Source organism: Thalassophryne amazonica, chromosome 14, assembly GCF_902500255.1.
Source record: "Thalassophryne amazonica chromosome 14, fThaAma1.1, whole genome shotgun sequence".
Lineage (NCBI taxonomy): Eukaryota > Metazoa > Chordata > Actinopteri > Batrachoidiformes > Batrachoididae > Thalassophryne > Thalassophryne amazonica.
Genome location: NC_047116.1, coordinates 29,451,103 through 29,476,324, shown reverse-complemented (window position 1 = coordinate 29,476,324; position 25,222 = coordinate 29,451,103). Strand labels below are relative to the sequence as shown.

Genomic DNA, 25,222 nt, shown 5'->3' with positions numbered 1-25,222 from the left:
AATATCAATATAAAGAAATGATGGTCTCTAGATATGTGTCTTATGAAGAAAGATGAGTTGTGCGCTATGTGCTACTAGATTGTAAGTGTAAATTGTTCGGTAACATTAGGATTGTGTCCTTTAAGTTGCCGTGATTAAAGTGGTTGAAAAAGGGAGTGGGAATAAATACGTTTTTTTACTTCCCCCCACTCCTTTTCGGACTGGATTAAACTGTATGTATGGTCAAGATACGCGTATATAGGTTGTCACAGTATTGTGCTATATGTTATTTGAATGCTGTTGGCTTATAGCAGCTTGTATGTTTAAGTTGAGTACATATTATGTTGTTTTTCTTTTCTTTTCTTTTTTTTTTGGTCTGAATAAATCATGTATCATTCATTCATGCATTAGTTTTAAGCGAAATGGGGACTGCTAATAACGAAACGTGGGTAAAACGTAACGAAATGGAGCAGACGGACCCAGACTGACTCCAAATATGATTCAATGAATTACTTTTATTTAATTATTTTTAAGCAAAATGGAGTGAAATGGGCACCGATAATAACAAAATGGGGGTTAAATGTAGCGAAATGGAGCAGACTGACTCCAAATATGATTCAGTTAAGTACGTTTATTATTTTTTTTTAGTGAAATGGGATGAAATGGGGACTGATAATAACAAAATGTGGGTAAAACAACAAAATGGAGCAGACTGACCCGTTGACTAAAGTTACATCTCTCGAACGCCAGATGGCGCACCGACCCCTACGACATGTACTGAGCGCATCTCGCAAAAAACAAAAGCTAAACAATTAAATAAAAGTAATTATTTAGAGTCAGTCTGGTTCACTCTGCTCCATTTCGTTACATTTTACCCCCATTTGGTGATTATCAGTCCCCATTTCACCCATTTTGTCTTCTAGTATGGCCCCATAATTTATCACTGTGCCCTTACCGGGGAGGTACTTACAGCATATGTTTCCCATGTTGCCAACCAAAAGTTTGTCAAAACTACTTTGTAACTAACTGTAAGCACAGGCTGACCTGCAACAAAACTCAGAGTTGGCTTTCTACTTCACTCAGTTACGATGGCAACTGTATGGGACATCCTTCCTGGGCATCACAGCTGGACAGGCACTGGTAATGTGCTGTGTCTGGTTGAGACAGTCTCTGACTTCTTCGCAGGCAATTCTTGGGTTTGTCAGGGGTGTGTTCAGGCTCCTAATCTCTGCAGCTGTCCTAGATCAAAACTAAGATCCTACCTTCCTGGACTTGGCCATCAGATATGCACAGTACACTGAGGCTGCAGTTAACAATTATTTTCCATCATGGATTAATCGATAAAATAATCAGCCAATTAATCGATTAGTTACCAGGTCCACAAATTGTCAGAAAATGGTGAAAGTTAAGTCTGGGAGCATGTGCCAGTGCTGCACTTCGTCACATCCATGACATCACAAAATTGCCTTGGTTCCTGCGTGGCAACCACAGAGGCAGTCAGCTGGTTCATTCCCACATCCATAAAATGACAATCTAGCTGCCACAGTCAGATGAAATGTGGGCGTCCCCTTGGCCTGTTTCAGCTTCTGTGATCCTCAGTATTCGGTCACCTGCGCACTGGATCATACACAAAGCAATGCACCACATGTTCAAAATGTTGAAGCTGAATGCAACAATGCAAGTGATACTCATCTTAGTCTCTCTAAGTAACTGTTTCTTTGATACAAAGTCATTCCAGTGGTACCCAAGGATCCTCCAAAGATACCTAGTACCAAAGACATCCAGTCATTGTCTTAGTTGAAAATGGTGGAAAAATATTGATCAGTGTTTTTCAGAGCCCAAAATGATGACTTCAAATATCTTGTTTTGTCCACAGTCTGAAGATATTAAGTGTACTACCACAGAAGGGATAAACAAACTACTGAATTAAACCTTAAAATATTCACATTAATCAGAATTTTGATATTATAGCAGATGAACAAACTGATATTTGAGAAGTGAAATTAAGTTTGTAGTATTTACAGAAAGGGTGCAATAATTAATAAAACAAAATTAGGCAGGTGGATAAATTTGGGCACCCTTGTCATTTTATTGATTTGAATATATTTAGCACTAATTATTGGAACACAAAACTGGTTTGATAAGCTCAATGACCCTTGATCTCCTTACACAGGTGAATCCAATCATGAAAAAGGGTATTTATGCTGGCCATTTACAAATGTTTCTCCTCTTTGCATCTCTTCTAATGAATGGCAACATGGCAGCCTCTAAACAACTCAGAGATTTCAGCTCTCAGTTCCCACTGTGAGGAGCATAGTGAGGAAATGGAAGACCACAGGCACAGTACTAGTGGCAGGCCCAAAGTGGCAGGCCAAGAAAAATCTCAGATAAGGTGAAGCGAAGGATGGTGAGAACAGTCATAGTCAACCCACAGACCTGCTCCAAGGACCTACAACATGATCTTGCTGCAAGTGGCAGGCCAAGAAAAATCTCAGATAAGGTGAAGCAAAGGATGGTGAGAACAGTCATAGTCAACCCACAGACCTGCTCCAAGGACCTACAACATGATCTTGCTGCAGATAGTGTCTCTGCACATCGTTCAACTATACAGCGCACTTTGCACAAGGAGATGCTGTAATGCAGAGGAAGCTTTTTCTCCATACATGCCACAAACAGAGTCAGTGAGGTATGCTAAAGCACATTGAGACAAGTCAGCTTCATTTTGGAATAAGGTGCTGTGGAATGATGAAACTAAAATTGAGTTATTTGGATATAACAAAAGGCAGTATGCATGGCGGAAAAATTACACAGCATTCCAAGAAAAATACTTGCTACCTACAGTAAAATTTGGAGGTGGTTCCATCCTGCTGTGGGGCTGTGTGGCCAGTGCAGGTATTGGGAGTCTTGTTAAAGTTGAGGGTCACATGGATTCCAGTCAATATCAGCAGATTCTTGAGAACAATGTTCATGAATCAGTGACAAAGTTGAAGTTGCTGGATCTTTCAACAAGACAACAACCTTAAACACTGCTCAAAATCTACTACGGCATTCATGCAGAGGAACAAGTACAACGTTCTGGAATGGCCATCTCAGTCCCCAGACCTGAATATTATTGAAAATCTGTGTTGTGATTTTAAGCGGGCTGTCCATGCTCGGAAACCAACAAACCTGAGATGTTTTGTAAAGAAGAATTGTCCAAAATACCTTCAGCCAGAATCCAGACTCTTATTGGAAGCTATAGAAAGTGTTATTGTGTTAAGTGGCTGTTATTTCTGTAATAGGAGGATCTATTAAATATTGATATTTTTTCTGTTGGGGTGCCCAAATTTATGCACCTGCCTAATTTTGTTTAAAAAATTATTGCACACTTTCTGTAAATCCTATAAACTTCATTTCACTTCTCAAATATATACTGTTTGTCTGCTATATGATATATTTAACTGAAACTGCTGATCCAAACAACCAGTGATTTATAAAGGAACATCACGGAAATCATCAGGGGTGCCCAAACTTTTTCATACAACTGTATGTACACAAAATATAATTAATTCCCACAGTTAGTCCCAGGTCGAGTAAAGTCTGGGAACATGCTCTAATGCCACACGTTGATGCGAATCACAGCATTCATCACACCACAGAACAGTCCTGGATGACAACCACCCAGGCAGAGAACTGATAAATCCCCATTTCTTGAAAGTAACCATCTCTCTGCCTCAGCCGTGTGAAACCTTGTCATCCACTTGGCCTCCAGCAGCTAGGGTCCTCAACACGGAGGCACATACGTGTATCAAGTGCAGGAAGTTTTACTGTTACAGTAAGTAAAACAGTAAGTTTTACTGTTGTGAAAATGATGATGTACATTTGGTCCAAACTGAGTTTTAAGACTCATTAGACAAGTCATTGTTGTTAGGTTGTGTTGAAGCTGGCTAGTATGAAATTTGAGAGCCTTGCAGGTATTGGATAAGATTTTATTCTCAGATTAAATCAAGTTTATTTGTTTGAATTGAGTTCATTCGCATTTTCCCCCCAGCACGCACACTCCACCTGCAATGGCTCTACATTCTCCAGGTAGGCTCCACCCCACAGTTTATAAGCACATGCACACTGACCTCAATTGTTTCCGTGTTAAAGCCTGTGCATGTTGCAAGTTTAATCAGTGTCTTCTGCACACTTCAGACAAGGTGTGTGTGCAGTTACGTTAAAGCCTGTGGTGGTTGTTTGCCTTTGTCTTACCTTTCCTGCTAGTCATTTTCTGTTTTATGCAGTGACTTAAAAAAATCTAACGAATAAACACAAGCATGAACATTACATACTAGGCAATATCCAGCGGGATTGCTCAGTATCATTTTCTTCTCTTTTTTTATTAAGGAGAGACTCTTAATGCACTCAGATTCATTGACCTATAAGAATGTTGGGATTTGTCTCACATTGTATACTCTGATTAGTGTTGAGATATGAAAAAGAGATATTGACAAAATACGAGGAATGAGCAAAATATATCACATTGGACAGCAGGTGAAATATGGCCAGTCTAGATTGTGTATACTTATGGTCCAGATGGTGTTTTACAGGTGCAAGAGAATTCCCCTGGTTCCGATGCCGGACTGGAACCTTTCTTCGATTTCATTGTTTCGATTTCTGGCACTCGTCTGGTAAGTTAACTGAAACGACTCCTGTCAGAGTTCTTGCTTTCTTCACATCTACTGCAGTGTCTGTTTGGCCTTGAGCATTATGACTGACAGTGTACTGATGTCTGATAGAACAAAGATAATGACACTCTGAAAGAGGTGTTGAAGATAAATGCGGACAGACCTACAAAGATGCAGCTGTACAACAGCAAGACGCTGTCTGTGAGGCAGACGACTGTTACACCCAGCAGCACGTGGGGCGGCTCGGGGCTCCTGGGTATCAGCATTCGCTTTTGCAGCTTTGAAGGCGCAAATGAAAATGTTTGGCATGTCTTGGTGAGTGGACGCGTGGAAAAGTATATATGCATGGGGAAGCAATATGGAATTTTTTTTTTTTTTTTTTTTTTCATTTTCCATCTCATTCCAACCCATTTGATTTGGGGCTGTTGAAAGAAGCTATACCTAAGATTTCAGCTTGAAATATCTCTTTGTAGACATCTATGAAGCAGTATAATAACTAAATTATCACTTTTATAGTCATTTTTCTTTAGCCAACTCAGGAGGAGATGGACACATGAACATTTATAGGGATTTTGTTTGCCTGTGACTGGAGAGACTGTGGATGGTGCAAATTTGTTGTGCCACCAATCGCAGCTTCGTGGTGGTATTGAACAAAGATGGATTTTCATACAAGAAAACATCAGATATATTTTCCAGTCTCCCATTTGCCTTCTGGCAAACTGCAGCTGAAATTTCCACATCATCGTTTTTGGAAAATCTGTCTCCTGTTCCACTCCACCTTGGAGCTATATAACTGATTATGTTAGTTGTTATACTAACAGGGGTACGTGTTTAAGGATGCCATTGTTTAGCCTTAGAAATATTTATGTTATATTGAAGAGATTTATTACGAATTTTAATATTAAAAAAAGATATCTTGGCTATACAGTACAAGTAAACAGTTTGGACACACTTTCCCATTCAATTGAATGGCAGCACAACCGTAGCATTTGAAAAAACAAAAGCTTATTTCCCTTCTGTCAGAATCCACAACTTCTGAGGAGAGTATGCAATAAAAGCAACAATACAGTGCATCCAGAAAGTATTCACAGTGCTTCACTTTTTCCACATTTTGTATGTTACAGCCTTATTCCAGAATGGATGAAATCCCCCCCCTCAAAATTCTACACACAATATCCCATAATGACAACATGAAAAGGGTTTTTTTTTTTTTTTTTTTTTTTTTTTTTTTTTTTTTGCAACTTCATTAAAAATAAAAAAAAAACTAAGAAATCACATGTATGCAAGTATTCACAGCCTTTGCCATGAAGCTCAAAATTGAGCTCAGGTGCATTATGTGTCCACTGATCATCCTTGATGTTTCTACAGCTTAAATGGAGTGCACCTGGAGTAAATTCAGTTGATTGGACATGATTTGAAAAGACACATACCTGTCTACGTACAACCCCTGGCAAAAATTATGGAATCACCGGCCTCGGAGGATGTTCATTCAGTTGTTTAATTTTGTAGAAAAAAAGCAGATCACAGACATGACACAAAACTAAAGTCATTTCAAATGGCAACTTTCTGGCTTTAAGAAACACTATAAGAAATCAGGAAAAAAATTGTGGCAGTCAGTAACGGTTACGTTTTTAGACCAAGCAGAGGGAAAAAAATATGGAATCACTCAATTCTGAGGAAAAAATTATGGAATCACCCTGTAAATTTTCATCCCCAAAACTAACACCTGCATCAAATCAGATCTGCTCGTTAGTCTGCATCTAAAAAGGAGTGATCACACCTTGGAGAGCTGTTACACCAAGTGGACTGACATGAATCATGGCTCCAACACGAGAGATGTCAATTGAAACAAAGAAGAGGATTATCAAACTCTTAAAAGAGGGTAAATCATCACGCAATGTTGCAAAAGATGTTGGTTGTTCACAGTCAGCTGTGTCTAAACTCTGGACCAAATACAAACAACATGGGAAGGTTGTTAAAGGCAAACATACTGGTAGACCAAGGAAGACATCAAAGCGTCAAGACAGAAAACTTAAAGCAGTATGTCTCAAAAATCGAAAATGCACAACAAAACAAATGAGGAACGAATGGGAGGAAACTGGAGTCAACGTCTGTGACCGAACTGTAAGAAACTGCCTAAAGGAAATGGGATTTACATACAGAAAAGCTAAACGAAAGCCATCATTAACACCTAAACAGAAAAAAACAAGGTTACAATGGGCTAAGGAAAAGCAATCGTGGACTGTGGATGACTGGATGAAAGTCATATTCAGTGATGAATCTCGAATCTGCATTGGGCAAGGTGATGATGCTGGAACTTTTGTTTGGTGCCGTTCCAATGAGATTTATAAAGATGACTGCCTGAAGAGAACATGTAAATTTCCACAGTCATTGATGATATGGGGCTGCATGTCAGGTAAAGGCACTGGGGAGATGGCTGTCATTACATCATCAATAAATGCACAAGTTTACGTTGATATTTTGGACACTTTTCTTATCCCATCAATTGAAAGGATGTTTGGGGATGATGAAATCATTTTTCAAGATGATAATGCATCTCGCCATAGAGCAAAAACTGTGAAAACATTTCTTGCAAAAAGACACATAGGGTCAATGTCATGGCCTGCAAGTAGTCCGGATCTTAATCCAATTGAAAATCTTTGGTGGAAGTTGAAAAAAATGGTCCATGACAAGGCTCCAACCTGCAAAGCTGATCTGGCAACAGCAATCAGAGAAAGTTGGAGCCAGATTGATGAATAGTACTGTTTGTCACTCATTAAGTCCATGCCTCAGAGACTGCAAGCTGTTATAAAAGCCAGAGGTGGTGCAACAAAATACTAGTGATGTGTTGGAGCGTTCTTTTGTTTTTCATGATTCCATAATTTTTTCCTCAGAATTGAGTGATTCCATATTTTTTTCCCTCTGCTTGGTCTAAAAAAAGTAACCGTTACTGACTGCCACAATTTTTTTTCCTGATTTCTTATAGTGTTTCTTAAAGCCAGAAAGTTGCCATTTGAAATGACTTTAGTTTTGTGTCATGTCTGTGATCTGCTTCTTTTCTACAAAATTAAACAACTGAATGAACATCCTCCAAGGCCGGTGATTCCATAATTTTTGCCAGGGGTTGTATAAGGTCCCACAGTTGACAGTGCATGTCAGAGCACAAACCAAGCATGAAGTCACAGACTTAAACTTGGGTTAAACTGATCTGAAAATGCTGTTTTGTGCAGAGTTCAGGTGCACCATCCAGCTGACATAGGATTACCAGATAGTTAAATAAATAAACAATAAAGTGTGTTGTGCACTTATGGACACCCTTGTGCTCGAACATGGTGTTCGTGACGAACAAACTGTGACTAGCACAGAAGTCCAACACCACTCGGGTTCAGCTCGGGGAGGCTGTGCTTCCCGATCACCCCCCTCCAGGTCTCACTGTCGCCGCCCACGTGGTTGTTGAAATCCCCCAGGAGTCCCCAGTCGGAGCGCTATCTAGTACCCCTCCCAGGGACTCCAGGAAGGTCGGGTACTCTGCACTGCTGCTCAGCCCGTAGGCCGAGACAACGGTGAGAGACCTGTCCCCGACCCGAAGGCGTAGGGACGCGACCCTCTCATTCACCGGAGTGAACTCCAACACTTGGCGACTGAGCTGGGGAGCAATAAGCAGTGCGACCCCAGCTCTCCGCCTCTCCCCGTGGGCGACACCAGAAAAATGAAGCGTCCAGCCCCTCTCCAGGAGTTGGGTACCAGAGCCCAGTGGAGTGGAGGTGAGCTCGACTATCGCTAGTTGGTATCTCTCAACCTCCCGCACAAGCTCAGGCTCCTTCCCCCCCAGCGAGGTGACATTCCATGTCCCAACAGCCAGGGGCTGTGAGCATGGACCGGGCCGCCAGGCCACCCGCCCTCGACCGCCACCCAATCCTCTCTGCACCCGACCCCCATGACCCCATCTGCAGGTGGTGAACCCACAGGAGGGCGGGCCCACGTCACTCTTTCGGGCTGAGCCCGGCTGGGCCCCATGGGCTAAGGCCCGACCGCCAGGCGCTCGTGCGCGAGCCCCAACCCCAGGCCTGGCTCCAGGGTGGGACCCCGGCTCCGCCATACCGGGCGACGTCACAGTCCTTGATCTTTTACTGGTCATGGAGGTTCTGAACTGCCCTTAGTCTGACCCATCACCTAGGACCTGTTTGCCTTGGGAGACCCTACAGGGAGCACAAAGCCCCCGACAACATAGCTCCTAGGATCATCCGGGTACGCAAACTCCCCCACCACGATAAGGTGGCAGAGACTTAAGGTACTCAGGACGGATTTCATCCACCCCAGGAGCCTTGCCACCGAGGAGCTTTCTAACCACCTCGGTGACTTCGGCCTGGGTAATGGATGAGTTCGCCTCCAAGTCCCCAGTCTCTGCTTCCTCTTCGGAAGACGTGACGATGGGATTGAGGAGATCCTCGAAGTACTCCTTCCACCGCCCGACAACATACCCAGTCAGGGTCAACAGCTCCCCACCCGCACCGTAAACAGTGCTGGTGGAGAGCTGCTTCCGCCTCCTGAGGCGTCGGACAGTTTGCCAGAATCTCTTCAAGGCCAACCGATAGTCCTCCTCCATAGCCTCCCCGAACTCCTCCCAGACCCGAGTTTTTGCCTCTGCGACCGCACGGGCTACGGCACACTTGGCCTGCCGGTACCTGTCAGCTGCCTCTGGGGTCCCACCTACCAACAAAGATAAGTAGGACTCCTTCTTCAGCTTGACGGTATCCTTTACTTCTGGTGTCCACCACCGGGTTCGGGGATTGCCGCCGCGACAGGCACCAGAGACCTTGCGACCACAGCTACGAGCAGCCGCATCGACAATGGAGGTGGAGAACATGGTCCACTCGGACTCCATGTCTCCAACCTCCCCCGGGATCTGGGAGAAGCTCTCCCGGAGGTGGGAGTTAAAGACCTCGCTGACAGAGGGTCCCGCCAGTCATTCCCAGCAGACTCTCACGATATGTTTGGGCCTGCCAGGTCTGACCGGCTTCCTACCCTCCCAGCGGATCCAACTCACCACCAGGTGGTGATCAGTCGACAGCTCTGCCCCTCTCTTCACTCGAGTGTCCAAGACACGTGGCCGAAGGTCAGATGATACGACTACAAAGTCGATCATCGACCTCCGGCTCAGGGTGTCCTGGTGCCACGTGTCTTGACTGACACGCCTCTGCAACATCGCGTGGCGATCGGGGACAGTGCCTCTGGATTGGCAGACTGGGGTGGTGGTCCCTCTGTTTAAGAAGGGGGACCGGAGGGTGTGTTCCAACTATAGGGGGATCACACTCCTCAGCCTCCCCGGTAAGGTCTATTCCAGAGTACTAGAGAGGAGAATTCGACCGATGGTCGAACCTCGGATTCAGGAGGAGCAGTGTGGTTTTCATCCTGGTCGCGGCACACTGGACCAGCTCTACACGCTCCATCGGGTGCTCGAGGGTTCATGGGAGTTTGCCCAACCAGTCCACATGTGTTTCGTGGATCTGGAGAAGGCATTCGAACGTGTCCCTCAGGGCACCCTGTGGGGAGTGCTCCGGGAGTACGGGGTCCGGGGTCCATTGCTAAGGGCTATCCGGTCCCTGTACGACCACAGCAGGAGCTTGGTTCGCATTGCCGGTAGTAAGTCAAACCTGTTTCCAGTGCACGTTGGCCTCCGCCAGGGCTGCCCTTTGTCACCGGTTCTGTTCATTATTTCTATGGACAGCATTTCTAGGTGCAGCCAGGGTGTAGAGGGGGTCTGGTTTGGGAACCACAGAATCTTGTCTCTGCTATTTGAGGACGATGTGGTTCTGTTGGCTTCGTCAAATCTGGACCTTCAGCGTGCACTGGGGCGGTTTGCAGCCGAGTGTGAAGCGTCCAGGATGAAAATCAGCACCTCCAAATCCGAGGCCATGGTTCTCGACCGGAAAAAGGTGCTTTGCCCTCTTCAGGTTGGTGGAGTGTCCTTGCCTCAAGTGGAGGAGTTTAAGTATCTCGGGGTCTTGTTCACAAGTGAGGGACGGATGGAGCGTGGGATCGATAGACGGATCGGTGCAGCATCTGCAGTGATGCGGTCGCTGTATCGGACCGTCGTGGTGAAGAGAGAGCTGAGTAGGGGGGCAGAGCTCTCGATTTACCGATCTAGCTACGTTCCGATCCTCACCTATGGTCGTGAGATTTGGCTCATGACCGAAAGAACGAGATCGCGAGTACAAGCGGCCGAGATGAGTTTCCTCCGCAGGGTGGCTGGACACTCCCTTAGAGATAGGGTGAGGAGCTCGGTCACTCGGGAGAAGCTCGGAGTCGAGCCGCTGCTCCTCCACGTCGAAAGGAGTCAGTTGAGGTGGCTCGGGCATCTTTTCCGGATGCCCCCTGGACGCCTCGCTGGAGAGGTGTTCCGGGCACTTCCCACTGGGAGGAGGCCCCGGGGAAGACCCAGGACACGCTGGAGGGACTGCATCTCTCGGCTGGCTTGGGAACGCCTTCCCCCGGAGGAGCTGGGGGAGGTGTGTGTGGATCGGGAGGTCTGGGCGGCTTTGCTTGAGCTGCTGCCCCCGCGACCTGACTCCGGATAAAGTGGAAGAAAATGGATGGATGGATGGATAAAGTGTGTTGTGAGCCTTCATAAGTGTGTATTATATAAAATATAAATGATGTGGAGGAAATGACTAAAATTGCTTAATAAAGGTTTTGAAAGGCACACACCTGTCTACACATAAGGTCCCACAGTTGACAGTGCTTGTCAGGGCACAAACCAAGTATGAAGTTACAGGAATTGTCTGTAGACCTCTGAGACAGGATTGTCTTGAGGCACAAATCTGGTGAAGGGTACAGAAACATTTCTGCTCCTTTGAAGGTCCCAATGGCTTCCATCATCCGTAAAAAGGAAGACATTCGGATCCACCAGGACTCTTCCTAGAGCTGGCTGCCTGTCTAAACTGAGCGATTAGTGGAGAAGGGCCTTAGTCAGGGAAGTGACCAAGAATCCAATGGTCATGCTGTCAGAGCTCCAGCATTCCTTTGTGGAGAGAAGAGAACTTTCCAGAAGGACAACCATCTCTGCAGCAATCCAGCAGTCAGGTCTGTATGGTAGAGTGGCAAGACAAAAGCCACTCCTTAGTAAAAGGCACATGGCAGCCCACCTGGAGTTTGCCAAAGGACTCCCAGAGCATGAGAAATAAAATTCTCTGGTCTGAAGAGACAAAGATTGAATTCTTTGGTGTGAATACCAGGCATCATGTTTGGAGGAAACCAGGCACCGTCCCTACAGTTTAGCGTGGTGGTGGCAGCATCATGCTGTGGGGATGTTTTTCAGCAGCAGGAACTGGGAGACTAGTCAGGATTGAGGGAAAGATGGTTGCAGCAATTACAGAGACATCCTGGATGAAAATCTGCTCCAAAGCGCTCTTGACCTCAGACACATTTCCACTGTGGAAATGTAGAAAGGCAGTGCTTTCCACTTTCCACTGTGAGTTGAATAGAGAACACAAGTTCTCCATTCTTCCTGCTCAGATTGTGCTGGGCATCCAAGCGCTTAGCTAAATGCTAAATCTGGGCTTAGACAACTGCTTAAAATCTGCTCTAAGATAGTGGGACAGTCTCTGGATGGTCAGTATGAAGCCGCATATCACAACAACATGATGCGGTTAGCAAAGAACATCGCCTCTGACCCCAGCCATGTCCTAAACTCTGAATATGTGCTCTTACCATCAGGGCGACGCTACTGTGTGCTGCGCTATAACAAAGTCAGGCTTAAGAACTCATTTATACATCAGTCCATCTTGAAACTAAATGAGGAGCTTAGTTCCTAGAGTCAGAGTGTGAAGGCATATGGATGGATGTTTATTGTTGTTTTCTTTGTGTGATGTAATTGTTTTAATGTATGATGTCTATTGTTCTTGTGTTATACGGAGCTGCTGAACATGTGAAACAAATTTCAGATCCCATGATCTGACAATAAAGTTCATATCTATCTATCTAGATGGAAAAAGGACAGGATGGGACAGAACCCCCAACACCCTGAGAGTAAAGGTCCATTTTTGAAGACATTTTTTGCATATACTAGTACTCCTACTATGACTGATGATATTTTTAACAACTAAAATGTTTAATCAGTATTACTCTGTCTTATCTTTACTATAGTTCTGCACTAAGTGGAATTGATGAGCCATGTACAATATGTTTACTTAATTTAACTTTTTTGCTTGACTAAATTCAGATGTGAAGGATTTTTTTAAAGCAATATCTTAAGTGAGGGCATAACTTGGTCTCTTTGGGGTTCTAGCTTTAAAATCAGGTAATTTAGGTTTAGGGAAGCCACAAATATGAAAATGGTTAAGGCTCTTCCAAAGAGCCTTAATCAAACATCAAACATGTACAGTAGTGTTCAGAATAATAGTAGTGCTATGTGACTAAAAAGATTAATCCAGGTTTTGAGTATATTTCTTATTGTTACATGGGAAACAAGGTACCAGTAGATTCAGTAGATTCTCACAAATCCAACAAGACCAAGCATTCATGATATGCACACTCTTAAGGCTATGAAATTGGGCTATTAGTACAAAAAAGTAGAAAAGGGGGTGTTCACAATAATAGTAGTGTGACATTCAGTCAGTGAGTTTGTCAGTTTAGTGGAACAAACAGGTGTGAATCAGGTGTCCCCTGTGTAACGATGAAGCCAGCACCTGTTGAACATGCTTTTCTCTTTGAAAGCCTGAAGAAAATGGGGCATTCAAGACATTGTTCAGAAGAACTGTGTAGTTTGATTAAAACGTTGATTGGAGAGGGGAAAACTTATACGCAGGTGCAAAAAATTATAGGCTGTTCATCTACAATGATCTCCAATGCTTTAAAATGGACAAAAAAAACCAGAGACGCGTGGAAGAAAACTGAAAACAACCATCAAAATGGATAGAGGAATAATCAGAATGGCAAAGGCTCACCCACTGATCAGCTCCAGGATGATCAGAGACAGTCTGGAGTTACCTGTAAGTGCTGCGACAGTTAGAAGACGCCTGTGTGAAGCTAATTTATTTGCAACAATCCCCCGCAAAGTCCCTCTGTTAAATAAAAGACGTGCAGAAGAGGTTACAATTTGCCAAAGAACACATCAACTGGCCTAAAGAGAAATGGAGGAATATTTTGTGGACTGATGAGAGTAAAATTGTTCTTTTTGGGTCCAAGGGAAGCAGACAGTTTGTGAGATGACTCCTAAACTCTGAATTCAAGCCACAGTTCACAGTGAAGACAGTGAAGCATGGTGGTACAAGCATCATGATATGGGCATGTTTCTCCTACTATGGTGTTGGGCCTATATATCGCATACCAGGTATCATGGATCAGTTTGGATATGTCAAAATACTTGAAGAGGTCATGTTGCCTTATGCTGAAGAGGACATGCCCTTGAAATGGGTGTTTCAACAAGACAATGACCCCAAGCACACTAGTAAACAAGCAAAATCTTGGTTCCAAACCAACAAAATTAATGCCTCGCAGATGTGAAGAAATCATGAAAAACTGTTGTTATACAACTAAATACTAGTTTAATAATTCACAGGATTGCTAAAAAAAAGCAGTTTGAACATAATAGTTTTGAGTTTGTAGCATCAACAGCAGATGCTACTATTATTCTGAACACCCCCTTTTCTACTTTTTTTTCTAATAGCCCAATTTCATAGCCTTAAGAGGGTGCATATCATGAATGCTTGGTCTTGTTGGATTTGTGAGAATCTACTGAATCTACTGGTACCTTGTTTCCCATGTAACAATAAGAAATATACTCAAAACCTGGATTAATCTTTTTAGTGACATAGCACTACTATTATTCTGAACACTACTGTAGGTTGTGATGGCCATTTTAGGATAAGGTAAAGGCAAAGAAAAGTTGAAAATATGCAACAGGAAATACTAATACAACATACATTAAGCAATAGAGCCGTAAAGCTGGATTACACAATAATACTACCATTTCTGCATGCATTTAAATAAAATTTATATAAGCAGTATTAAGCACATAAATGTATCTATTGCGATGCGTGTAGAATGTCCAATGATATGTATTGTATTGTGTGTGTGTGTGTGTGTATATATATATATATGTATATGTATATATATATGTATATATGTATATATATATGTATATATGTATATATATATGTATATATGTATATATATATGTATATATGTATATATATGTATATATGTATATATATATGTATATATGTATATATATGTATATATGTATATATATATGTATATATGTATATATATATGTATATATGTATATATATATGTATATATGTATATATATATGTATATATATATATGTATATATATATATATATATATATATGTATGTATGTATATATACTCAACAAAAACATAAACGCAACACTTTTGGTTTTGCTCCCATTTTGTATGAGATGAACTCAAAGATCTAAAACTTTTTCCACATGCACAATATCACCATTTCCCTCAAATATTGTTCACAAACCATCCGTTTCGGCGTGTCAGAGGACAAGTTTGGACATGTCTATCTTGGCTTTCAGTGCTTACCAGTCCAGTAAGTATCATAGAAATTGTGGAGAGCTGAACATGTCCAAACTTGTCCTCTGACACACCGAAACCGAGGTGTTCCTTTGTCTCGCTCCATCAGCGAATCGGTCTTTACGCGCGAAGCCTCCGCGCGGCTTTCCATGACAAAATCTCTTGTTAAAAGTGAAATCTGCCGGAAAATGGCTGATGTCCAGCTCTTGTGATAACCAGAGAAAGAGCACACGACGGTCTCGTATCCACAGAGCCATCCTTAAAGGGGTCCTTAAAGCTGTAGTAACGGACCTTATTCTCTGTGAAGCCCGTAATATTTTCACCGAAAGCCAGATACATTTTTCGAATGGTTTCCAGGTGCCAGTCTCTAACAGCTTCTGAAAAAATTCTGATGGAAAAAAAGTGCTTTTCATTCCGCCATTTCCAGACAAATGAAAATCCGACGAGGGGGCAGGACCACTCCTTCCCAAGGCGTGCTCACAGGCGAATGACGTCACCAACAGGCGTGGAAAAACTCACGCATGCGCACGAGGGTTCAAGCATGTCTGACGTAAAAACATATGAATGAAATCCATATAGTTTTTGAAAAAAATAAAAAGGACCGTTACTTTGACAGACCTCTTATTTATATATATATATATATATATATATATATATATAATATATAAAATGCGTAAAAGCTGCAAAATGACAGGATGGCACACTAACATAACATTTAAATATGAAAGTGAAGTGAACTTGAACTTATTTATTTATTTGGCACACAACTCGCCAACAACAAAAAATGTGAAGTTGTAATTTCCAACTATTTTGCATAGAACAACTCGACACTCACAAGAAACTGTCAGTAGTGAAGAAAAGTGAGTTGAAACGTTTGTTTTGAGTGCAGGAAGTAGAGCCAAACTCACCTGCAGCCCTGGCTGGTCTAAGATCACACACCGACTACATTATCGGAGCCGACACCGTCATGAGTGAGGTACCTGATTTCCACATGAACCTTGTAAGACATGTTGATACAGGTTTGACTTGCACTGCATCTCTCTGCTCTTTTGTCAGAATGAGGATCTTTTCTCCATCATCAGCACGTATGAAGGGAAGGAGCTCAAGTTGTTTGTTTACAGCACAGAAACAGACTGTTGTCGTGAGGTTTTCGTCACACCGAATTGTGAATGGGGTGGACAGGGAAGGTAGGTTGGTCATCAAGAAAATTGCCCACCTGACCTTTTTCTTAAGTTATGCACAAAAAAGTATACAGAATCCTCTATCACAACACAGTTAACGCTACAGAATACGCCACACGGATATTTTGTCTAAAATTAACACAATTTAGCCAGATTTAATCTTCTTTTGAGCATATTTTCCAACTCTCCCTGCTCCACCCACTGCCATTTAAGCATGGCCGGTGTGCTCAGCCAATCAAGGCTTAAGCCTCTTTCACACCAGGGCTGCTTCGGGTTGCATCGGGCATCGTCATGACGACGCCGCGTGGAAGCAACCCAGTGCCAAGACGATGCAGCTCGACGCCACAACAGCGTGAGGGGCGCAAAGGACAAAGTGAATCGGATGCCAACAATTAAACATGTTTAATTTTTTTTTTTTTTTTGCATCCTGTGCTGACGCAGAAAGGAAGTGGTTTCAGCACAAGTCAGGGCAAAGTGATGTTACTCGACGTGACTGGAAGCCACACCCTCACAATAATTACCCGACGCCAATTTATGATTCCTGATGTGTTCCATTGTTCCCACAGTATAAATCAGGCAGGATTGCTTTTATACCGTGTACACAATGCAGTGAAACTACACGCTTGAAAAGAGCACAGAAGAAAAATGCTGCTGATTGCAGCTGCTGTGACTCGCTCTTCTCTCACAAATGTGTTGAAATAAAGTCCATAAAAGTCCTGCTCACAGACTGATTGCCAGAGACAGGACATGTTCACATCAAGTATAACTCCAGACATCTATCTCCACATTTACTCATGGACGGTTCGTTCGCACGCACACGCACGCGGTCAAAGGAAGAAACATAAACTATAACAGAACTCAGAGCGCAAGACCTGCAGCTCAGCACAAGAACAGATATAAACTAGAAGAGGAATCAGAGTGCACAGTCTAGCTGCAGCCGAACTGTGCACTCTGATTCCTCTGTGCAGAGAACCTGCAGGCTGCGTTATAACCTCTTCTCTGCCCCCTGCTGCACGCACCTGACGCAGACGTTCCTGCGTCGTCATGACACCACAGGAAGCAACTCGAAGCAGCCCCGGTGTGAAAGGTGCTTTAGAAAATACCAAACTTGATGAGTTAACTGTGGTTGCAGCAGGTACACATTGGGGAAAAAAAAAATAGAGGGCAGGTGATCTCTAGGAGCAAAGGTTGTGACAACAGGTCAAGACCTGACTAATGTATATCACTTTGAGGTACCTTGTGATTTGACGTAGTATAAGTAACCTGAATTGAAATTGAATCAATGCTGCCGTAAGACTTTATTATAATTTGGGCATTTTGAAGTCACTGTACTTCCCCTCAGAGTAGAGCAATACTTTGTGTTTTCAGTCTAGGATGTGGGATCGGCTATGGATACCTGCACAGGATACCCATGTTACCTTTTATAAACCCTGGACAGACTCTTGCTGGTGTTCCTTCACCTAAAGATGGCATCACAGAGGTAGCTGAACATTTTGTTTTGATGTCACCTGAATTTCACTTCCTGTGTAGATTTAAAAAGTTAAAATAACTTTGGTTTCCAGGTGCAGCTCGCTGCTGTCCTTGCAACTGAGCCAGTCGCTCCTTCATCTGCACCCGATGGATTAGAACAGAGGCTCGCTGGCTTGTCAGTCAACTCTAACCCGACATCAGTTGTTACCTCTTTTCACACAGGTACGCTGTTGTCGCCTGTTCGGTACAATATCCCTTTTTATCCAATGAGCCGCATGTCCGTCTGTCTGTCCGTTTTCACTTGTTAGCGTGATATCTCAGGTATGGATTATATTCTTTGTATGTGTTTTTTATGTGTGTAGATGTTCTCTTATTTAACGTGGGTAACCAACGAAAGACTCAACGAAGGACTTATTTGTAGAAGGGCCCACGGCACGTGTCTCTCACTCCTCCCCAGCACTGTTGTTAAGAGTGCCAGTTGGGAGCGTGGCTGCAGTCGAGAAGCGAACCCAAATTGCTGGCGTCCCAGTCCAACGTGCAAACTCTTACGCCACCACCTCCCCTGTACTATGTTAGGTGGATTAAGTTGTTGATATTCTGTCATGATCCTGGATCTTTTGGTTCTTAGAAAACATGTTTCTTTGGTTGTCACAGAATGGCAAACCTCAGGAGCAGGTGTGTTGAATGCAAATGGGATTAGATGACACACGTAAAATGCAGTGTTTTTAGGAACTCCACCCAACCACTGGCGATGCCGGTTTTCTGGGAAGCATCAACTGTGATTGATGCATTATATCCACAACATTCAAGTGGAATATTGCACAACTGTCACAATGGTTTCGTGTAGTTTGACTAATTTTTAGGGATGTCCCGCTTCAGGGAGGAATAATCTAACAAGTTTGGCGGTCCATGTTGGACTGGTACTTGATCTGATTATTAAGGATTAAACGGTAAAGTAGTATGATAAATTAGAAGATGAATAATGCGGTGGAGACTCAGCGGTTGCAACAGCCAACAAAAGGACATGTTCATCACTTCTCATTGTTCTGCTTCTTGGAATCTGATACCAATTCTTTTAGTTGGTTTGTCAGTTTTATAGTGTCCTTAATTTAGGTTTTACTGTCTTAATTTTATGTTGCACAAGGTATTGTCAGTAGTATGTTTTCCAGATTGTGTGTGTATGTATTGAACACAACCTAGATAAGGGTTTTTCCAAGTTATCCTGGATGAATTTAGCCTTGACTTGGTTGTATGATGTCTTTTAAAGAGAGCTGTGTACATGGGTTTATCAGGATTATTGAAAATCTGTTTTAACTAAGTCACACCTATTCATCCTGGATTGGTTTTAGTGAACTGTATAAAGCCAGGATATGTGGCCCATGCTAGGTCAAACCTGGATTTGGCCTTCATCTGGGATTTATAAAATACTACTTTTGTCAAACACCCCCCAGGTCAGTGAATATGAGTACAGTAGTGTTCAGAATAATAGTAGTGCTGTGTGACTAAAAAGATTAATCCGGGTTTTGAGTATATTTCTTATTGTTACATGGGAAACAAGGTACCAGTAGATTCAGTAGATTCTCACAAATCCAACAGGACCAAGCATTCATGATATGCACACTCTTAAGGCTATGAAATTGGGCTATTAGTTAAAAAAAAAAACAGTAGAAAAGGGGGTGTTCACAATAATAGTAGCATCTGCTGTTGACGCTACAAACTCGAAACTATTATGTTCAAACTGCTTTTTTTAGCAGTCCTGTGAATCACTAAACTTGTATTTAGTTGTATAACCACAGTTTTTCATGATTTCTTCACATCTGCGAGGCATTAATTTTGTTGGTTTGGAACCAAGATTTTGCTCGTTTACTAGTGTGCTTGGGGTCATTGTCTTGTTGAAACACCCATTTCAAGGGCATGTCCTCTTCAGCATAAGGCAACATGACCTCTTCAAGTATTTTGACATATCCAAACTGATCCATGATACCTGGTATGCGATATATAGGCCCAACACCATAGTAGGAGAAACATGCCCATATCATGATGCTTGCACCACCATGCTTCACTGTCTTCACTGTGAACTGTCTTGAATTCAGAGTTTGGGGGGTCATCTCACAAACTGTCTGCGGCTCTTGGACCCAAAAAGAAGTTTTACTCTCATCAGTCCACAAAATATTCCTCCATTTCTCTTTAGGCCAGTTGATGTGTTCTTTGGCAAATTATAACCTCTTCTGCACGTGTCTTTTATTTAACAGAGGGACTTTGCGGGGGACTCTTGCAAATAAATTAGCTTCACACAGGTGTCTTCTAACTGTCACAGCACTTACAGGTAACTCCAGACTGTCTTTGATCATCCTGGAGCTGATCAATCTGTGAGCCTTTGCCATTCTGGTTATTCTTCTATCCATTTTGATGGTTGTTTTCCATTTTCTTCCATGCGTGTTTTTTTTTTTTTTTGTCCATTTTAAAGCATTGGAGATCATTGTAGATGAACAGCCTATAATTTTTTACACCTGCGTATGTTTTCCCCTCTCCAATTAACTTTTTAATGAAACTACGATGTTCTTCTGAACAATGTCTTGAACGTCCCATTTTCCTCAGGCTTTCAAAGAGAAAAGCATGTTCAGTAGGTGCTGGCTTCATCCTTAAATAGGGGACACCTGATTCACACCTGTTTGTTCCACAAAATTGACAAACTCACTGACTGACTGCCACACTGCTATTATTGTGAACACCCCCTTTTCTACTTTTTTTTTTACTAATAGCCCAATTTCATAGCCTTATGAGTGTGTATATCATGAGTGCTTGGTCTTGTTGGATTTGTGAGAACCTACTGAATCTACTGGTACCTTGTTTCCCATGTAACAATAAGAAATATACTCAAAACCTGGATTAATCTTTTTAGTCACATAGCACTACTATTATTCTGAACACTACTGTACATGGAGTCATCTCATGATTTCATTCTATCTTGTGTAATAAAGCTTCAGTTAGCATGAAGAACAGGATTAACTGTATTTGCATGACGAGGATCAACAGATCTTGGATTGCTGAATTTATTTGGGTGCTTTCCAGCCACATACAAAGAATAGGGTCCTGGTATCGGGTAGGCAGAGGCTGGAATCACACTAGCGTGATGTTACTCTGTTGTACCTACCATTATGTTAACTCGCACTTTATGCTTTTACCTGAAGGTCTGCCACCCCTTCCTAATTTGCCAAATTCAAATGCTGGAATGACAGATGTGGGCCAAGGACTGCCATATGGATACGGGGGATTTCAACATTCAGGTAGACCCTCCAGTTCTTTTGCTTACACTTACTTGTGAAGAACATCATATTTGGTTTCTCAAATCTTTTATGCATGAAACGTACTACAGGTGTAATGAATGAATTAATTTTATTCGGCGTGCACACACACATACTTAACAAAGAATCTCTCATAATACAAAACAAAGGAAAACAAAAACTCAATTTCCCAATTTTGTGTGGCTGAAAGGGTCTCAATGAAGGACTTATTTCCAGAAGGGCCCACGGCATGTGTCTCTCACTCCTCCCCAGCACTGTTGTTAAGAGTGCCAGTTGGGAGCGTGGCTGCAATCGGGAAGTGAACCCAAATTGCTGGTGTGCAAGTCGTTACGCCACCACCTCCCTGTACTGTGTTAAGCCCTTTTCACACTGGGCCCACTTTGAGTTGTGCCGTGCGTGCACGCACAAGCATGAACGAACCGTCCGTGAGTAAATGTGGAGATGTCTGGAGTTATACTTGATGTGGACATGTCTTGTCTCTGGCAATCAGTGTGTGAGCAGGACTTGCGTCTTTTTTTTTTTGTCCTTTAACACAATTATGAGAGAGTTTGAGGGGAGAGCAAGGAACTGCCTGTAGCCAGACAGTTAATTTTTTTTCTTTTACGTAATTGTTCACATGTGCGCATGCAAACGAATAGTCTGTGAGTGGACTGGAGATGTCTGGGCAAGAAAATGTGTGCAGCACAAAGTCATGTATTTTATCATTCCCCAAGTGTTTTTTTTTTTTTTAAACTAGAGCAATGCTCAGTATGAGCATCTCCCAGAAGACACCAGACAGTCAGAACTGGATCTCTACCCAGACTGTTCAGTTCTTTGACAGATTCCCTCAGATTTTTATCAATACTCAATGTGCTGAATTACCATACAAAGAAAGATATCAACATGGTTTGTTTCAAAATGTTAATACGCGGGGGGGGGAGTTGGTTGTGAAATGAGATCTACTGTATAGTAATATTAAATGAAAATGCAAGAACAGAAATCTATCTCCTCTGTCGTCAGTCAGATGAGGATGTGGTTAGAAAGACTTTAGGGGTGACCATGGTAACATTTTTGTCTTGTGTGCTGGGCTTCTCAGGTGTTCTTTCTCTTGGCCTGACCGGTGCACCCCCTGCTGTTGGTCCGCATCCACCTGAGCTGGTTCCTCCTCACACCAACATGAACTCGGCACAGAATACATCACAGTCTTCTGTTATCCAGATGGACAGCTCAGTGAGCCTAACCCCTGTCCCGGCGGCAGTGACCACCTCTGAATCAGTGACTATAGCAGTATCTGTAGACCTGTCTTAGTTCCCCCCCAACTCAGCATGGTTGTTCTGCTGGTTAAAGCATGAGATATAGTGGATGAACCTACTGCTGGTTTCAACAAAACCTGGACAGATTCAAGTCCAGCTTAAGTTAATCTGGTTCTTCAGGGCTTTAAACCTGTTCATTTAAAAATGATTGTCAAAATAAACAGGTTGAACTTTGGATGTATCAGTTACCTTATGGTGGAACGACACAGAGGATTCAGTCGCTGCTGGAGGAGCAGATTAAATGGTTACAGTGTGATTCACTTGGAATTGGTAGGACAGAATCTGCGACGTCTTTCCTCATAGCTTCAAGGTTTTAATGTGGTTTTTCCTCATTCTGAGGGAAACGGGTGCCATGAGCAGGCTTTGAACACAGGTCTACATAGTCAGACCCTATCCACTCAGGTGTATTCACATACTGCAGTACTGGGAAGCTGAACACAGAAGAAACCCTACTGTCATAAAAAGTCCAATATATTTTTCTGTCAATGTTAGGTAAGTGATAAATTTAATGAGAACATATTGGGTTCAAACTTAACCATAATCTATATTTTAGCATTCACTGAAAAATGCAGTTGGACTTAGTGCTACTGTTTTCTCTAACTGGTGGTGGATTTCTTGATACCCAACTACTTTGTGCCATTTCTGGTTTTTGGGAGATTTAAAAAAAAAAAAAAAAAAAAACTTTATTAAACTGGGAATGTGTGTACATCAGAAAACAAGGTTTGCTTGTTCTAATGTATGACTTTGTAAATGCTTTTTAAGTAAGATGTCTTTATAAAATGTATTTTCTTGATTTCAGACTCTGGCCTTTTTAATTCAACTTCATTAATGTTGCAGCACTCAACAAAACCGCAAGGAGGCAGTGTAACCTCAATATAGGCAGCAGGGCACCAGCCCCTCCCCCCCACCCAAAAAAACGACGATTCCTCTTAAATAACATGATTTATTGTGCATACTGCTCATCGGAAGAATTTGTATTTATTATTCACTTTCAGAACTGTACAATCTGTACCCGAAGTGAAACATACAGCCCTTGGATAAGGGCAACAAAGCAACACTCTGAAAAACACTCTGGGAAGCTAGTTTTACAAGAGAAAAATTTTAAACCGTACACTTACTACTGCAATTCAACTTTTTGTAAATTCACCTGTACAGCATATACAGTTTCCAATGTATTGGTTAATATTCCTCCATAGGATTTTTTTTTTTTTATTGTTATTTAAAGTTTGGTTACTTTGTGCATTTAAGATTACTTTGTTGCCCTGACCTACATGTTGCTAGGTGCCACTTGTATGCTACACGTTACATTCTGATGGCTAAGTGAGTCAAAGCCTAACAATTTCTGGGAAAACAAAACAAAAATAGCCACATTAATGGTAAAATCAATGGAGTTCTACACTGACCGTTTTCTTACAGTAAATTAATTTCTAGCAGCTGAATCGTTTGCACCCTGGCAGGCCTGTGTTAATTATTTTAACAGCTGGCTGCCGCCAGGTCTCCCTTCGGCCCTTTAAGGCTTTAGCTATTTGCAGAGTCCAGTCACAATTTCTTCAAAGTACGCTGTCAATTTCAGTGCTTATCAGACCCTTATATAGGCCTATTGTTATCCAGGTTCTTTGAAAAGTCCATTCACCGTCCTCGTCAATCAAGCTTGGGTAAAGATGGAGAGGGCAGGTCAAGTTTTCCTACCACTTTCCTCCTCACACATGCACACTGCTGCACTAAAGCCGGCTTTTCTTTCTTCGAAAAGCCAGAGTGTCCAAGCAGCTCAAAAAGATTGGAATCCACGCGGTCAGGGTGCTGTCTGCCGCAGTGCTCCACTGTCAGTATGAGACGATGCTGGACGAGGCTGGTCCTGAGCCAGCGGCGTTCATCTGTAGGTTTCCAGAAGAGCTTGACCTGCGCATGTGAGGGAGCAAGTAAGAGTCACTTCCCAGCTGAAGAACATCGAACCGATCCTCCTTCCTGTACGCCAGGCACCGCCTAATAAAGGCCTGGAGGGGTGAAAGAATATTAAACACTTAAATGTGACAAAATCTGAAGTTGTGTTTGGTATATTAACTTTTTTTTTTTTTTTTAAGAGCAGCTCCTCTTCAATCCATTTCAAAGTAGAATAAGCTATTTCAATCAATATGACTGTATATAATACTGAATAAAACCAGTATTAAAGTTTAAAAATTGCTGTGCAAAATTCTGTTTTTGCACATACGTGATGAGGTTACTGCAATAAAGGTTTTTCAGTGTTTATATTGGTCTTGGGAAAGAAACTGGCTCTGACTCTGAAGCTGCGTGCTTTAACCAAGCGGCAATGCTAAATTTCAATTACCAACCCCCAGAGCAAGCACACAGGCGACAGTGCTAAGGGAAAAACTCCCTCTGATGATAATTGAGGAAGAAACCTCAATCAAACCAGGTTCAGAGTGGACCCACTGCTGACGCCATTGTAACAATTACAAGGTTTTGCAAAGCTGCAGAAACAAACTAGAAAATCAAATGACATAATATAAAAAAGAGAAGTCCACACAGGCGGGGTCGTCCACACCATCACTGGGCCTGTGCCTGTGACAGTCACTTTCAAATGTAGACTGCAGCATGCAGCACCCGCCTCAGGCCTTCAACCTCACAGTCCAGATCCGTCCATTGCTCGTACCTCAGGCAGAGAGAGAAAAATAACTACACCTAAGGTATAATTCATCAGCAATAAATCAACAGAAAAAACTAAGGTGATCGCTGGCCACTAGCCCTAATTTTGATAAAGTTGAGGCCGAGACCTATTCCGGTGCTAATAAGGAAAGAAA

At 42.6% G+C, this 25,222-nt stretch overlaps 2 protein-coding genes across 2 annotated transcripts in view; one reads left to right on the top strand and one right to left on the bottom strand.

Moving 5' to 3' along the window:
* Nucleotides 1-23,217, top strand: part of LOC117524171 (Golgi reassembly-stacking protein 2-like) — a 33,955-nt gene extending 10,738 nt beyond the window's left edge. Inside the window, exons 3-10 of the mRNA XM_034185922.1 lie at nucleotides 4,551-4,631; nucleotides 4,740-4,943; nucleotides 16,066-16,152; nucleotides 16,233-16,363; nucleotides 17,726-17,837; nucleotides 17,920-18,049; nucleotides 21,019-21,114; nucleotides 22,208-23,217. Of these exons, the coding sequence (XP_034041813.1) occupies nucleotides 4,551-4,631; nucleotides 4,740-4,943; nucleotides 16,066-16,152; nucleotides 16,233-16,363; nucleotides 17,726-17,837; nucleotides 17,920-18,049; nucleotides 21,019-21,114; nucleotides 22,208-22,419 (1,053 nt within the window). The 3' untranslated portion in view covers nucleotides 22,420-23,217. The remainder of the gene's footprint in view (nucleotides 1-4,550; nucleotides 4,632-4,739; nucleotides 4,944-16,065; nucleotides 16,153-16,232; nucleotides 16,364-17,725; nucleotides 17,838-17,919; nucleotides 18,050-21,018; nucleotides 21,115-22,207) is intronic.
* Nucleotides 23,218-23,383: 166 nt separating this feature from the next.
* tlk1a (tousled-like kinase 1a) overlaps nucleotides 23,384-25,222 on the bottom strand; it is a 39,374-nt gene continuing 37,535 nt past the window's right edge. The window contains exon 21 of the mRNA XM_034185921.1: nucleotides 23,384-24,418. Within this exon, the coding sequence (XP_034041812.1) occupies nucleotides 24,248-24,418 (171 nt within the window). The 3' untranslated portion in view covers nucleotides 23,384-24,247. The remainder of the gene's footprint in view (nucleotides 24,419-25,222) is intronic.